The sequence below is a fragment of the Contarinia nasturtii genome, unplaced genomic scaffold (assembly GCF_009176525.2).
Source record: "Contarinia nasturtii isolate CC-2019 unplaced genomic scaffold, AAFC_CNas_1.1 Cnas_scaffold_2448, whole genome shotgun sequence".
NCBI lineage: Eukaryota > Metazoa > Arthropoda > Insecta > Diptera > Cecidomyiidae > Contarinia > Contarinia nasturtii.
Genome location: NW_022199769.1, coordinates 27,154 through 42,491, shown reverse-complemented (window position 1 = coordinate 42,491; position 15,338 = coordinate 27,154). Strand labels below are relative to the sequence as shown.

General features: G+C 36.7%; 1 protein-coding gene across 4 annotated transcripts; it reads left to right on the top strand.

Moving 5' to 3' along the window:
• The first annotated feature begins 6,947 nt into the window (after positions 1-6,947).
• On the top strand, positions 6,948-14,996 carry LOC116348458 (calcium-binding mitochondrial carrier protein Aralar1-like). 4 transcript variants are annotated; one of them, XM_031779476.1, is made up of 10 exons: positions 6,948-7,421; positions 11,673-11,825; positions 12,012-12,266; positions 12,343-12,537; positions 12,747-12,970; positions 13,192-13,200; positions 13,407-13,573; positions 13,658-13,947; positions 14,019-14,298; positions 14,469-14,996. In XM_031779476.1, the coding sequence occupies exons 1-10, from the start codon at positions 7,419-7,421 to the stop codon at positions 14,897-14,899; spliced, it is 2,007 nt and encodes a 668-aa protein (XP_031635336.1). In that variant the 5' UTR covers positions 6,948-7,418; the 3' UTR covers positions 14,900-14,996. The 4 variants fall into 4 exon arrangements, with proteins under 4 accessions (XP_031635336.1, XP_031635338.1, XP_031635334.1 ...); XM_031779478.1 differs by lacking the exon at positions 6,948-7,421 and adding an exon at positions 9,630-9,816; XM_031779474.1 differs by lacking the exon at positions 6,948-7,421 and adding an exon at positions 10,600-10,829.
• The last annotated feature ends 342 nt before the right edge of the window (positions 14,997-15,338 follow it).

Genomic DNA, 15,338 nt, shown 5'->3' with positions numbered 1-15,338 from the left:
TACTTAAATTCTCTCTAGACACTCTTCAATAGTGAATAGTTTTTTATTCTGTAACTTCATTTCGTCATCAAATCTTTTTAGGTGCTATTTTAAAGAAGATTTTGTGGAGAATAGTCTGAAACAATGAGAGCATCGGAATGATACAGTATGCTTACGCATATGATAGACTAAATTCGATTTAAGTATGGTGACATATTTACACAAGTAACATTCAAATAGTTGTGGAGTGCAGTTTTTCTCTTGTCATCATGAATTCTTGTCGACAAATCGAGCAATGGAATGGTAATTGTTTTCCGCAACCGGCTAAGCCTATGAAGAGACAAAATGCGAATTCCCCTCATCTGTGCCATCTTGTATTCCATAGTTGAACTCAATTTAGTTACAATGAATTGAATCGAAAAAGAGAAAAAAAACAACAACAGTAACATGGCTACATAGATCTGTTGACCAGTGAGATACGTATAGCAATGGAATGAAAGAATGAAGAAAGCGTATATGTGTATGTATGCATCAGCACGCATAGATGTACAGCTCTGGGTGGCCGTGCTATTGTTGTTGTTTTTTCACTTTTTCATTTCAATGCTACAGAATTAAATTCAGTTTTTGCATCTAATTCACACTAAAATCAGATGGCGCTCATTAGCGAGATTCGCAAAAAAAAGTCTCCAATCTCATACAAATATACACCGGCTGGTTTTCCGTGAGTTTTCATATGCGTTTTCAGATTTTCTTTTCGAGTAAATCCTTCCGCACAAATGATGCATTCAAATGGATTTTCATCAGTGTGTGTGCGTCTGTGTACAATCAGATTTTCCGGATTTTTGGCCTCATAATTACAAAACTCACTTTGTGTTTTGGATTTCACGTTTGATGTCGATCCATTCGGTTGTTCGGTGCCATTTGAATTGGTTTCATTCTCCAGACATTCTTCGGCAGTGAAAAGCTCTTCAACTTGTAATTTCGCTTTGCCATTAAGTCGTTTTAGGTGCGATTCTAAATCCGATTTTTTGGCGAATCGTTTCGCAAAATGAGAACATCGGAATGGTCTACTCACGGTATGAATGCACATATGTCGGACTAAGTGTGTTTTGTATAATGTATCATATTTGCACAAGTAACATTCATATCGTCGTAAATTGCACTTTTTCTCGTGCGTATCCTTTGTCCGTTTCACGTTGAATCCTTGTCGACAAATCAAGCAATGGAATGGAAATAGTTTTGCGTGAGTTCTTATGTGAACATTCAGATGAGCCTTTTGAGTAAATCCTTTCGCACAAATGTTGCATTTAAATGGTTTCTCGCCAGTGTGAATGCGTCTGTGTCTTATCAATTCTGCCGGACGTTTGGCCACATAATTACAAAACTCACAATTTTTTTTGGATTTCCATTTTGAAGTCGATCCATTCTGTCGTTCAGCACCATTTGAATTGGTTTCACTTCGTTCAACCGGTTTAAAATCTACGTTGTTTGACTGATGAGATCTCTCTGCATCATCGAATTTCAGATCAATCAATGGCGGTTCTGTGTGAAAATAACAAAGTTCTTGATTAAATAAACTGACTTTTCGACACGTAATTTGATCGCAAGTCTCACCTGAAATCGATTCTGGAATGGTTTTCAATGTCGAACGTGTTGCAATCCTCCGTATCTTCTTTGAATTGCCATTCGATGTTGATGCGTCCGCAATTTTTCTCTTTTGCCGTTGATTCGTGGTCTTTTTCTGTGCGTCATTTTGGTTGATTTGGTTGCCAATGTTATCCAGAGATGCTGCGTCAATTTCATGCGTCAAATCGACAATAATCGAATCGCTCTCTATATCAATAAGAATTGCTTCAATTTCTGGAGCATTAATTTCGTTGATTTCATCTAATTCACTCACAGCTCGATCGATTTCATTTGTTCCGATGATTCCATTCGTTGTTTCATCGCTGATTGTGCCATTTCCAATGTTCTCTTCGCTCAGGTCAATTTCTGTCGTAATACTTGGCAATAACTGTGGCTCGCCCATGGCATTGTTCACATCTGGACGATCGGTTACTTCATTTATCTCTTCATGTGCCACTGTTGTAATCGTCTCAGTCGCTGGTTGATTCGTAGTCACTTCTTGAGCTTCGTTTTCAATAATCACACTGTCGATGTTTTCTGATGGTTCCACAGTATTTTCAGGAATCAAATCGATGCGTTCGTCAACGGTCGTGTCGTTCGGTAGATCAACGTGAATCGGTTCGTCTTCTTGAGCATCCATTTCGTTGATTTCGTTCAATTCATCGATGGCTAGACTTGCTTCGTCTGTCGTCACTGAGTTGTTCGTTGTTTCTTTGTCCAATTCGTCAATTCCAGTGATGTCTTCACTCACGTCAGTTCCGTTCGTTGTGGTTCGCATTGATACTGTCTCATACACGACATTGTTCTCATCTGGATGATCGATGACTTCATTTATCTCCTGGCTCGATAATTCTTCGATCGCCTCAATTGCTTCGATTTCTGGAGCATCAAATTCGTTGATTTCATCTAATTCATTTATATCTCGATTTGCTTCATTTGTTCCGGTCATTCCATTTGTTGTTCCATCGCTGGTTGTGCCATTTCCAATGTTCTCTTCGCTCAGTTCACTTTCTGTCATAACACTTGGCAATAACTGTGATTCATCCATTGCATTTTTCACCTCTGGACGATCGGTTGCTTCATTTATCTCTTCATGTGCCACTGCTGAAATCGGCTCAGTCGCTGGTTGATTCGTTGTCACTTCCTGAGCTTCGTTTTCATTGATCTCATTTTCGATATTTTCTGACGGTTCCACGATATTTTCAGGAATCAAATCGATGCGTTCGTCAACGATCATGTCGTTTGGTAGATCAATGTGAATCGGTTCGTTTTCTTGGGTATCCATTTCGTTGATTTCGTTCAATTCACCGGTGGCTGGACTTGCTTCGTCTGTCGTCATTGATTCGTTCGTTGTTCCTTTGTTCGATGCGTCATTCCCTGTGTTGTCTTCACTCACGTCAATTCCGTTGTTTGTGGTTGGCATTGATTCTGTCTCATCCATGGCCCTATCCGATTCCGTGCGATTGACGAGTACACAAACCTCTTCGTTTGTCTTCGGATCGATCGCTTGCTGATTCGATATGATGATTGTCATATAAATAGCGCTCCCATCTCCTCGTCCATTGCTTTGTGTTATTTTGTAAGTTGATTGAGCAGTGCAAAGCTCCGACCGATGACAGCTACACGATCCTTTGATCACAGTCTCACCGCTTGCATCGGTGGTCGTCTTGTTGGTGTTCAAATAGTGATTTGTCGGATCATTTCGGCCGCGAACTCCAATAAATTGCTCTTTCAACTTGGTTTTAGTGAGATATAGATCGTACGCTTTAGTGACCCTATGGAAAGAAGAGCATGAAAACAATTGTTTTAGTCAAATGGTCAAACATTAGCGTTGAAAAGCACAATCGAAAAAGTCAAAATTTAAGAATAAATTTAACTTACCAGTCATTCGTTGCTCGCAAAAAGTATTGCTTGAAATTCTCGTCAAACGACATTGCGCTGCATTGGAATGCATTTTCCACAAATCGTAGCGATTCCTGCGTTGTACCTAGGATATTAATCCAATAGTTGTCAAGGACGTTCTCCCAATTTTCACCCATTTTCCCTGAAAATACACAAACATTCACGGCATTCGATTAGATTTCGCTGCAAAGTTTTTATGTCTGAGGCAGATCAAACACTGAATGAAATGACTCAATTTGTACACAAATCACAAAAATCAGTCGAAATGAATCAATGACCCCTTTAAAAAAATTCGTTCTTCTGTCGAATATCCTATTTTAGGTCACTATTTTTTTGCAAAAACAAAAACTCGCAGTTTACACACAAACAAAAATCCATTGGCCCAAATAGACCGTAAAATGCATATGTATGAGTATTGTATGCCTACGTTTCGCATTCCGAGAATAGACTTGACTATTTTGCTCACACTATGCGTATACGTTTTAGGGCTATAGCGCGATATTGACTATATTCTCTTCTTCATGGCATGTAAGACAACATTTGTATGCGTGTGTATTAAACAGATGACGCTATTTGTACACAATGAAAGAAGACACCGAACCGACAAAAAATACAGTAGCATCCGATCTCGCGAAAAACATTTCATGATTTTGTATTATTTCTGTGGCAAAGTTCCATTGTAAAATGATAATTCCATTGCTTACCCAAATACACAAATCTGTCGTCCTTTTCTCTCTGTCTCTTACTGTTTTTCTAGCGGATCGATTGCACACGGCAGCATACAGTTTGCACTTTATATTTCGTTGATATTTTCGCCGAATTTCGACGAATGACTATTATGCGATGTAACACCAATTATCTTCTTCGATTTCACTTACGATTCTATGGATTTTTCAGGATTTTTCAAATATGAAAACATTCACAGAGCGGGTTGTGTTTGATGCACAAAAATAAACAGAAATGCTGCTTTGTCACGTAAACGTCAATCGCACCTTGACAAAGTACTCAACAGTCATTGTTTCGCTGATATGGAGAGTAAGCCCATTACGCTTGAGTACATTCGCGCGCCACTTTTGAATGTGAACCGATTCACCCCATTTTTATCGGATTTTCTACGCTGAATTTGGAAATGGTATTCAGTTACGTCAGAAAAAGTTTCAAGTATTTAATCGAAAATTCAGGGAGGCAATAACTGGGTTACTTCTTGTTTTAGCTTCATAATTTCAGTAAAAACAATGTGAATGACACCATAAGCGTTTTGCTATCGTTTCAAAATTGACCACACGCCAAAAGGGATTACCAGCCTAATGATTAATTTTAACGCGTTGTAGTCAAACATTTCCCTAATCAATTGCGTGTCCAAATTTGGTGTAGTTCTTGCAGATTGGACGCTTCTCCACTTGATCAACTTACCTTTGTGCCATAACAGCCATTTCTAGACGTTTTTTACTTACCTTAATATAATTGACTGAAAAATTCATAGAAAAACATTCTAATCATGGTAAGCATACAAATTAAAATGCCACAGGAGATGTAATTTTGAATGATCATGATTTAATAACAGGTATTGTTATGGCATTTTTCATCGCTAAAATATCTTCATAGGTTGAGAAAGATAGTATCGCCCGGATCAGATGTGATCGATTTGTTATTTAACACTTCGGCACACATACTGGTAGCTCAAACAAAACAATTGGATAAAGGCTTTGTCTGTGATTCACATTTTAAAGTCTACAATGTACATAAACCGTATTCAGTTTGCAGCAGATTAAACGGTGAGCTTGAAAAAATCATAGAATGTAAAAATTCTATGAAAAATTGATGTTTTGCACTACAATGCATTACATTTTTTCCGATTAAGTAAGAAAAGATAGGGAAAGAAAGATGTTGCTTTGATTAAGAGAGATTGAATTGAATGAATTTATTATGAGTGTCACCTATTTATTAAAATGTTTGATTGTATTCATAATCAACCGAGAACAATCAACCTCTCAATTTCGGTTTATTTCTCCTTCTCTTCCGCTCTTTTTTTTTGGACTCTCAAGTTCTTCTTCTCTTACTCTTTTTCCCTCTCTCTCTCTCTTTCTCGCATTGTCACTCTATCATTCCCTCTCTCTCTCTCTCTCTCTCTCTCTCTCTCTTACACACACAAACATTCTCTTTCTATCACGCTCGCTCTAACTCTTTCTCCATCCTCATTCCATTACCCACAAACTCAAAAAATTATATGAAGTGACTCAAATGAACCGTACTCTGAAATGCACTCTTCTATTTCACCTTTACATTCCCTATAAACCATTAAAAAATAACTCATAAAAAATGTACAATTTTCAATGCTCACAAAATGCCCCATTTGAACTATGCCGCCGTATCACAATTCAAAGTATTTCACTTGGTGTCAAATGACCATTGTGCTTCATAAGAGAGATAAAGACACAAAACAACATCGGCGTAACGTCATTTCACGATTAAACCGCAGTGCTGTTTCTCGACGGCTGACAATGAACAAAACATTTCTCTTCTTCTTTATTCAACGACATACTGAGCCAATTCGACGCAAACTAAACATAGAAAATTCATGCCATTCGATCAAACTTTATTTATTTATTTGAAATACACACACATAGACACACAATCAGCCACGAAAATAGCAATCAATGACAAGTGGACTGAGAACGGTGTATTTAAATGTCATAGGTTTTCACAGTGTATTGGAATTTGCTGTAGATTCACAGAGAGAATTCACGTTCGGTACTCAATCCAAATGTGTGTAATCCGCTTAGAAACAGTTTTCCATTGTTCAAACAAAAAACTTTTCAATTGTTCAAATCAAAAAAACATCTGTGATTTTTTTAAACAAATTATTTTTTAAACACAAAAACCGAGCAAACAAACTGTTTGATTAAAATGAGTGAATTTGTGTGAAAAGGAGCGCAAAAAAAACCTTTGAATAAAGTATGAAATGTAGCGACGGAGAATTCTGTGTGCGTGTGTCAGAATCGAATAAGAGCTGTGCCGTTGTCACATATACACGAGTGTAGCCTATGTAAAACAGCTGATCAGAGGCAATGTGCGCATTAGAAATAACCGTGTGGAATGGCAAATACACACAGAAGCGTGTGTAGAAGGTTTACGTCATTTCCAACACGTGTATACAATGTTTGTGTATGCGCGCTCTCAAGCTATGTGCTGTGATATGGCCGTTGGGTGTGTGCGTTGCATAAATCGATTGACACCATGGATGTTGGCTGCAAAATGAACAGTGTACGTCAATGTGGATACATGTCGCCTATGTATTTCCACTTGAATGTGCGCGTATTCTATTCTCTGCTCTCGTTCATCAACAGTGTAACATAGGGCGATAGAACCTTCGCACGCGTTCTACTCTCACACATACACTCCTCTATTAAGTAAGAGCAAAAAAAAGAATGAAGAAAAAAAAGCATGACATTTAGTGATGAAACTCGTGAAGTGACGTGCCAGTTCAGTTGTTTACGCGCTCAAAAATTGTTCGGCAAATAAAAAAACCAAATTCATTTTTGGTGTTGATTTGTCTCTCTCATTCGGTTGATAGCATTTCTATTTCTTTTCAAATTGATAAATCGTTTGTTGTGTTCAACTGGCAACAACACATACACATATCGAATAAAATTGAACCTACGAAAAGACATAAACGATTGACTTGGTTCATTTGTTAGCTATAAGTTGTATCGACCGAACGAGAAGAGACAGCGAACAAAAAACAAGTGTTCGAATAAAAAATATTTAGCAAAATTTCGTGTGATTGTGTTCATTAAAATAAGAAACAAATTATTTGCAATTGTTTCAAAATATCTATCATCAGTTGTTGCTGTTGTTGTTTGCTTCAGAGAAGGTTTATTCAAGGTCAATTCATTTGTGCCGGCTATACAATGGTAATGAAATTTATATTCAATTCAACATTCTTTTCTACGGTCAATTTGGCGTTTTTCTTGTTGTTGTTGGTGTTCAATGTGTGTGTGAGTTTGTATTAAATTTTTCAGTGAGCGAGAGACATAAATTGGCACAATCGTGATGGGACGAACCATATGCAAATGATTGTTGTGTGCGTGAAATACCATGAGAACTTTTTTGGTGACACAATGTGACGTATGGTGCCACATAACAACCAGTGTAAACAGCGGATATTTCTCATTTAGAGCAATGTATGGATACGATGTGTTTACATTTCAATTAGATAGAACGTGAAGAATTTTGGTTGGAACAATTGAATGTCAGTGAGAAAAATCGCTTGTTTGCGTCAATTGGACAATTAATCGATTCGATAAGTGTTTATCAATGATTTTGATTATATAAACCGTTGTATCCGATCTGATAACGTGAAATAAAAATGATGCCAATGTTTACACAGTGGTTTTGGCTTTAATTGACGTGCGAACAGTAGCGAAAGACAGAATGGGAGATTGATAAATAGATAGCCAGAGATAGAGATAGTAAATGGGAGAGGGAGAGAGAGATTGACATAGAGACAGTGAGATAGAACGAGAGATAGAGAGAAAGAGAGTGAGAAGAAAGAGAGAGATAACAAGGAAAAGAGAGATAAAGTGCAATAAAAAGACACAGGGAACAGTGCAACAGAGAGATAATATGAGTGTGTGTGTGTGTGTGTGAGAGAGAGAGATAGAGAGAGAGAGTAGAGAGAGAGAGGGAGAGAGAGAGAGGAAGAGAGATAAGAAGAGAGAAAGAGTTGAAGATTGACAGTGAGAAAGTTTGAAATAGAATCTCCGCAAAATGAAGTCAATAAAGAAAACCACCATGGTGCCAAACTTTTTTCTCACTGGAATTTAGATCAAAGAATGTCACGGAATTTCAAATTTCCATCGATTGTTGGTGTCATTGCTAGGCATTTCAAAGACATTCAATGTATTTTCAAAAAACTCCATTTATTATTAATTTTGAAAGTTATTCTCTGCATATTATTCTGCTGTGCAAGCATTCCAACAAGTTTCCAAGGCAATAAACTCAACTGTGACCCATTTTAAAGCGATAAAATTATTATTATTATTTATTCAAAAATGTGCACAAATCAAGTTTCTTCTCTTGTTTTTAGCGCGTTTTATCAATGATTTCCTTCTCAAATCTCATTTGTGTATGTACAATGCCTCACTTATTTGTATGACTTATCATGTTTTACAACAAATGCGTTGTTTATACATTAAGACTCATACGATTGTTATTCTCTGCATTCAAAGCAATTTCAGTTTTTGTTTATTTTCGATTATCTTTTTCATTCTCCTTTGCTGCTCAAAGTACTGGAACCCACTGCCTTTCATTGAAACTTTTTCGTCGCCGCCCATTTCAAATAGTTTCATATCTTATTCCGTTGTCACGTGCGAGCAAAAAAACTTCCTGGGCTTTTGTACAATTAAAACCGTTTGACATTGAATTGTTCATTATGACAGCGACGTGTTCTAATAGAACGCATCGAATTTCAAACGGATCACATAACACTCAGCTACTCGTGTACCCACTTGTTGCGCAATTCAATTGGTTTCTGTCAACGTCATTATAATGCGCTCTTAAAATCGAAAAAATGCTGACAATTTATCAATTTATGTGTTTTTCCTTTATTGAAGTCACAGCAGACACCGTTTTTTCTAGGCCATTAAATTCAAATTTATCGCCAGCGATGTGAAACGGTTGGCTCGCTCAACATAAATATTATTGCAATGTTAACAAGTGTTTTATGTCGGTTGCATGATAGATTTTATTTTGGTGCAAAAAAGAGAAAGGCTAGTTCATCGACCGAGCAACTCGCCGAGTTGGTTTGAATTGATCTTTAAAAATAGATTCGGGAATGTTTGAGACCGTTTTGTTTGAACAAATTAGATGAGGTAAACAAGTTTTTGACGGAAAAGTATTGAAAACAGTTCATTTCGGTCGATTTTAGAGTGCAAACACACAAAATGCTATCGCCAAACGAAACAATCATTGTTATTAAGTCGAAGGCTTGCCATGTTTTGTCAGTCATTTAATTGAATTGAAGTCACAATTTTTCCATTCATAATCGGTGAATTTTGAACAACAAGTGAGGTTAAATGTCAATTTAATGTGAGGGAAAGAGACAAAGGGTGAAAGAGAGATGTTCGAGTGACGGGAACTCATAGAGACGACGAGCGATAGGGACAGCAAGACTGTAGATTGAAGATGACGACGCGAGTAAATATTGTTTTGACTTTTGTTGAGCGATCTCTGCGGGAGCATCTCTGTTGATAAGAGAATCAAGTGGAGATTTTTAATTGGAATTTGTGACGAATTATTTATGGAATGGTAAATAAAAAATTAAATGAAATCACTTTCGAAATTAGTTCAAAATTGGTTGAAATTGTACACTTTGCGGATGAACGTTTGCTTGACTGGTAATGATTACCGTAAAAGGTGAAAATTGAAACAAAATCTCGTGATACAATCAGCAAAAAAAACAAGGTCGCCTGACAAACAGAGTGTCTTAACAAACTGAGTGAGTCGTCTCACAGAGAAGACTACGTACTTCCAATACTTAGCTGCCGATAAGTCACACACGACGATTGCGCGATCGAAAAAACACCATCCACATTCTCTATCATAAACAAATTGTTTCACCAAAGCCATCGCTGCCAAATATTTTTCCTAGAAAAATTCCTTTCTCGCAGCGATTCACATCAAGAAACAATCTGATTAGGTTTTCTTTGGTTATTAAATGAATGTAAACAACAAAACATGTAGCTCTAAACAAGCTGATGTTTTGATTATGAAAATTGTTGTGCGTCACACAACCACGATAAGATTGCTACTGTCGTCTGAGTTCATCACATTTTTTTTGCGAGTTTGATAATTTTTTTCACCCACAAAAATAGAAAATCTTGGTGAAAACAATCTCACGCACACGTTGATTTTCCATTTGTATGATCGACATCACTAAAATAGCAAGCCGAATGGAGAGAAACATATAGCCGGAGTTTTTTTGGTCATACAACCAAATCACGAATCGTGTATTATCACATTTTTTCTTGTTGTTGTCGGTGTCGTTTCTATTAGCCTTTGCTATAATCATTGAAGCGCGTAACGTCAGTCAAACCAGTCAAGCAAACAACATTTATTCAATTTGCCAGTAGATTTGAAAACACTGTGAGAGAAGACGAACACACTTTGGAATAGACATTATATAATTTTTCATTCATCGTTCTCTATTTTCATTTGAAGTATAGAGAGAATACGGATCTTTTTAAGTGAAAAAAATACCAAATTCGGATTGAATTACGTGCAAAAGGAAACGAGATAAAAAAATGACGACATTAGCTCAAGTAAATATTTCTAGTATTTTTTGTTCCAATTTGCAGGCGATAAAACAGTAAAACGAGTCAAGTTTTTTTTGTTGATATAAAACAAGCGGATTTGGTCACGGAAAAAGAGACATATTTTATAGAAAAAAGAAAGAATTTGGTAATATAAAGTTGGAAAAGTGTGATTATGACAAATATTGTTGTTGGTCTTACACGGAAAAAATTGAACAAAAAAAGTCGGCAAATACTCAAAGAAATACCATTTTTTACATTGAATAAAAGCGAAGAGTTGGAAAAAAATAAAATAAAAGAACAACAAACATGGGCTTTGAATTAAGAAAAATGCCGAAAAAGTTAAAATAAAAATTCGAACACCTGAAGTTCGTGAGAATTCAGGGAGCCATGTGTAAAGCATGCTTTGTATGCGACAACATAGCATTGGTCACTCGATATTTTGAATAAGAAGAGAGAATTATGGAGTTATGAATGACCTCTTTCACTCTCACAGTCTCGCACACAATCAGTGCGGAAACGATTGTTATGTCGTTTTATATAAAGTTGCACACTCAACTGTCGTATGTAGCGCACAATCTATCTGAATTCACCGACGACTGACGTTAGCGTCAAGCGAAAGCATAATGAATCAAAACAAAAATTCCAAAGTAAAAAAATTGATTTCTTTTAAGTTATAAAAAAATTGAAAAATAATGTTAATTAAAAAATCGAAAAAATAAAAGTTTCAACCAAATTCGACCGTAGGAAATTTCAATAAATTCTTGAAAATTGTTAATAAATAAAAATAAAATGAAAAAAGCATTGTAAATAATATGAATTTAATTCAATCGTTTGTTTGTGTTTTTACAGGGTCCAATACATATAAAACGAGCGACGACTGAGAAGTTGCGTGAGACTTTCTTAAAATATGCATCACACCAACAGAATGGCGAATTTTACATGACCACGGAGGATTTCATTCGAGGCTATCTGAGGCTATTTCCGGAAGCAAATTATAATAAGGTAAATATTAGCCTTGACACCGGTACAACCAAATGCTTGAGTATTAAAATATATTGTAGTTCAGCATTAGAATATGGTATTTTTAAATACCAAATGACCGAATGTTTACGTCACATTAGTATAAAGCATGCGGTTGTTCTTTTTTTCATTGCCAAAAAAGCTAATTTTTTCCGTCTATTCTAATAGGATTCAGTGAATTTGATGGGCAGCATAGCTGACACGAGTAAGGATGGATTGATATCATTTGCAGAGTTTCAGGCATTCGAAGGATTGCTTTGTACACCAGACGCACTCTATAAAACCGCTTTTCAGCTATTCGACACAAATGGCAACGGAACCGTCAATTACAATGAATTCTGTGAAATTATCAAAAAGACGGAATTGCATGCCAAAATTCCATTCCATTTGGATGGGCCATTCGTACAAAGATATTTTGGAAAAGTACGTCATGATTGTAAATTTGAGTTTTGCTTTGAGTACTTCAAGCGTTAATTTTATTTTGTTTTCTTCGAATTAGGACAAAAAACGGGCCATCAACTATGCTGAGTTCTCGCAATTGCTGCACGATTTTCACGAGGAGCACGCCAAAGAAGCATTTAAAAGCAAAGATCCAAATGGCACCGGCTATATTTCACCGATGGATTTTCTGGATATTATGGTCAGCGTGAAGAGCCATTTGCTCACACACGATGTTAAAGACAATTTAGTGGCTGTAAGTAGTGCTAAAAGTATCACAATTGAACTATGGAAATTAGAAGGAAATTGGTTAACACCAAATTATTTATAACGGAAACCATTTGGTATGGACCAATTTTTTTCGAATTTAAGAGTCCAATTTTACTAGAAATTCCATGACAAAAATGGATTTTCGAAGTAAGTAAAAAAGAAGTCTAATCCAGCTTTCTTTCTCATCAAATTCAGGTTACCGAAGGACGTAAAGTGAGCTTCGCTTATTTTATGGCCTTTAATTCGTTATTAAATAATATGGAGTTAATCAAACGTGTTTATTTGAATGCAACCGGTGGCAGCCGCTTAGAACCAATTACAAAAGACGAGTTACTGTTATCGGCACAGCTCATGAGTCAAATTACGCCGCTTGAAATTGACATTTTATATCAATTGGCTGGAGTGCTTCATCAGCCGGGGTAGGTGTCAATTTTGGTGTCTCAAAAATCTTTGTTTCTTTTTTTACCCAAAGAATAAGTAAACTGGACCCTTTCTGATTTTTCTGCAATTTGTTGTTGTAACGACACAGTTTACTTGTTCTACCATATAGTTTCATTTTCTTTTATGTGAAGAAAAAATTGTTTTAACAATTTTAATTATGTTTCTTCCAATTTCCAATTATTTTTTTTTTTGTCGCAAGCCCGGACCTGTAAGATTTAACCTAATAGTCAACTTCTAATTTATCTTTCATTCATTCGTTTGTCCAACATTGTTTGACATTTTTAGACAAATGTCCATAAAAATCGCCTAACAATTTGCTTGAACAGAACGATGAGCGATTTTCGTGGAAAGTTGATAAATTGGTTGAGTTCATTCACCTCTCATTTTTCCCTTGCATTTTTTTCACTCTAACAGGCGACTATTGTATAGTGATTTAAATAATATTGCCCCAGAGCATTATACGAAAAGCATTACAGCACGGTTGACGGACATTCAAGCAGTATCCAGCCCAGACGATCGAGGCATTTTTATTCAAGTGCTGGAAAGTGCATACAGATTCACATTGGGGTCGTTTGCTGGAGGTAAGGAATAAGGAAATACAACTGAAAAAGAGTCCAAGTGAACTCGAACCCTTTTCACAATAATTAATTTTTCATATTTTTCAGCGGTTGGTGCGACGGCCGTGTATCCGATCGATTTGGTGAAAACTCGTATGCAAAATCAAAGAACCGGATCACTGGTCGGCGAAGTGGCATATCGTAATTCAATCGATTGCTTCAAAAAAGTCATCCGTCACGAAGGTGTGCTTGGACTATACCGTGGTTTGGTGCCGCAATTAATCGGTGTTGCACCCGAAAAAGCAATAAAATTAACGGTCAACGATTTGGTCAGGGACAAATTAACGCCAAAAGATGGTGTGTTACCATATTATTATGAATGTATCGCTGGTGCATGCGTAAGTATCACAATAATCACCAAAGCAAATTTTTCCAAATTTTTTTTTTAATTGTATGATTTCGATTATAGGCTGGCGCATCACAAGTTGTGTTCACGAATCCCCTGGAAATTGTAAAAATTCGATTGCAAGTGGCCGGAGAGATAGCTGGCGGTGGAAAAGTCCGTGCATGGCAAGTTGTGAAGGAGCTCGGGTTGTTTGGCTTGTACAAAGGTGCACGAGCATGTTTACTCCGTGATGTACCATTTTCAGCTATTTATTTCCCCGCTTATGCACACACGAAAGCAGCGTTTGCCGATGAAGATGGCTACAATCATCCGCTTAGTTTGCTTGCTGCTGGTGCAATTGCAGGTAAAGAGTTCCCGAGATATAAAGTCGCCAAATAGTAGTTTTTGTTGCTATGCAACAGTGATTTAGTACCCATCCTCTATGAATTAATAGCAAATGGCGTTTCTATTCACTGGGAATCAAAGATTGAAATTTTTTCGGTCGAAATCTAATCCAAATTCTCTCTTTAATAGGTATACCTGCCGCATCGCTTGTAACACCTGCCGACGTCATCAAGACGCGATTGCAAGTAGCTGCACGTCAAGGTCAAACGACATACTCGGGTGTGATGGATGCGGCATCGAAAATAATGCGCGAAGAAGGTCCTCGTGCATTCTGGAAAGGAACAATGGCTCGTGTATTCCGTTCATCACCACAATTTGGTGTCACATTGGTCACGTATGAATTGTTGCAACGAATGTTCTACGTTGATTTCGGAGGTTCAAGGCCGAGTGGTTCGGATGTAACGAAAACATCATCAACACTTGACACCACCAAAGTTCAAGTGAATGCCGATCATATCGGCGGTTATCGTGCGGCTGTTCCATTGATTACTGGCATCGAAACCAAATTCGGTTTAAGCTTTCCCAAATTTGCATCAACAATCCAACTAAAATCCACATAAATTTGTGTTGGAAAATCTCAAAACAAAAATTTTATTAATTAAATTGCATTTGAAATTTTTTTTCATTAAAAACAATGATTTTGGACATAAACACGAAAAACAACAACAAATTTGTCTTTTTATTCAGATTATAAACTGTAGTATTTAATTAGCTGTGTAATAAACAGGTGAATTGATGTAAGTTCAATGGCACCATTGTTTACACACACACCATTCTGGTTTCATATTTTGTAATCGATAAAACAAACAGCTGTACGGTTTTGATAAATATCTTAATGATTTTATTGAGATACTATTGAAAGTTAGCGGCTTGTCAATTCTCATTTAAAACAATGGCCTTTTGGTTGCCAATTTTATCGGTAAATAGTGCCAGACCACTGGGTCCTAACAATCGAAGCAATAGTCCATGCTCTGATTTTGTGTGTGCATCAATGACAAA

What these genes read in the sequence shown, in the direction of transcription:
- LOC116348458 (XM_031779474.1), top strand. An exon ending in TTAAAGACAATTTAGTGGCT is followed by an intron (nt 12,538 to 12,746) that starts GTAAGTAGTGCT and finishes CATCAAATTCAG; the next exon opens with GTTACCGAAGGACGTAAAGT. An exon ending in TGCTGCTGGTGCAATTGCAG is followed by an intron (nt 14,299 to 14,468) that starts GTAAAGAGTTCC and finishes TCTCTTTAATAG; the next exon opens with GTATACCTGCCGCATCGCTT.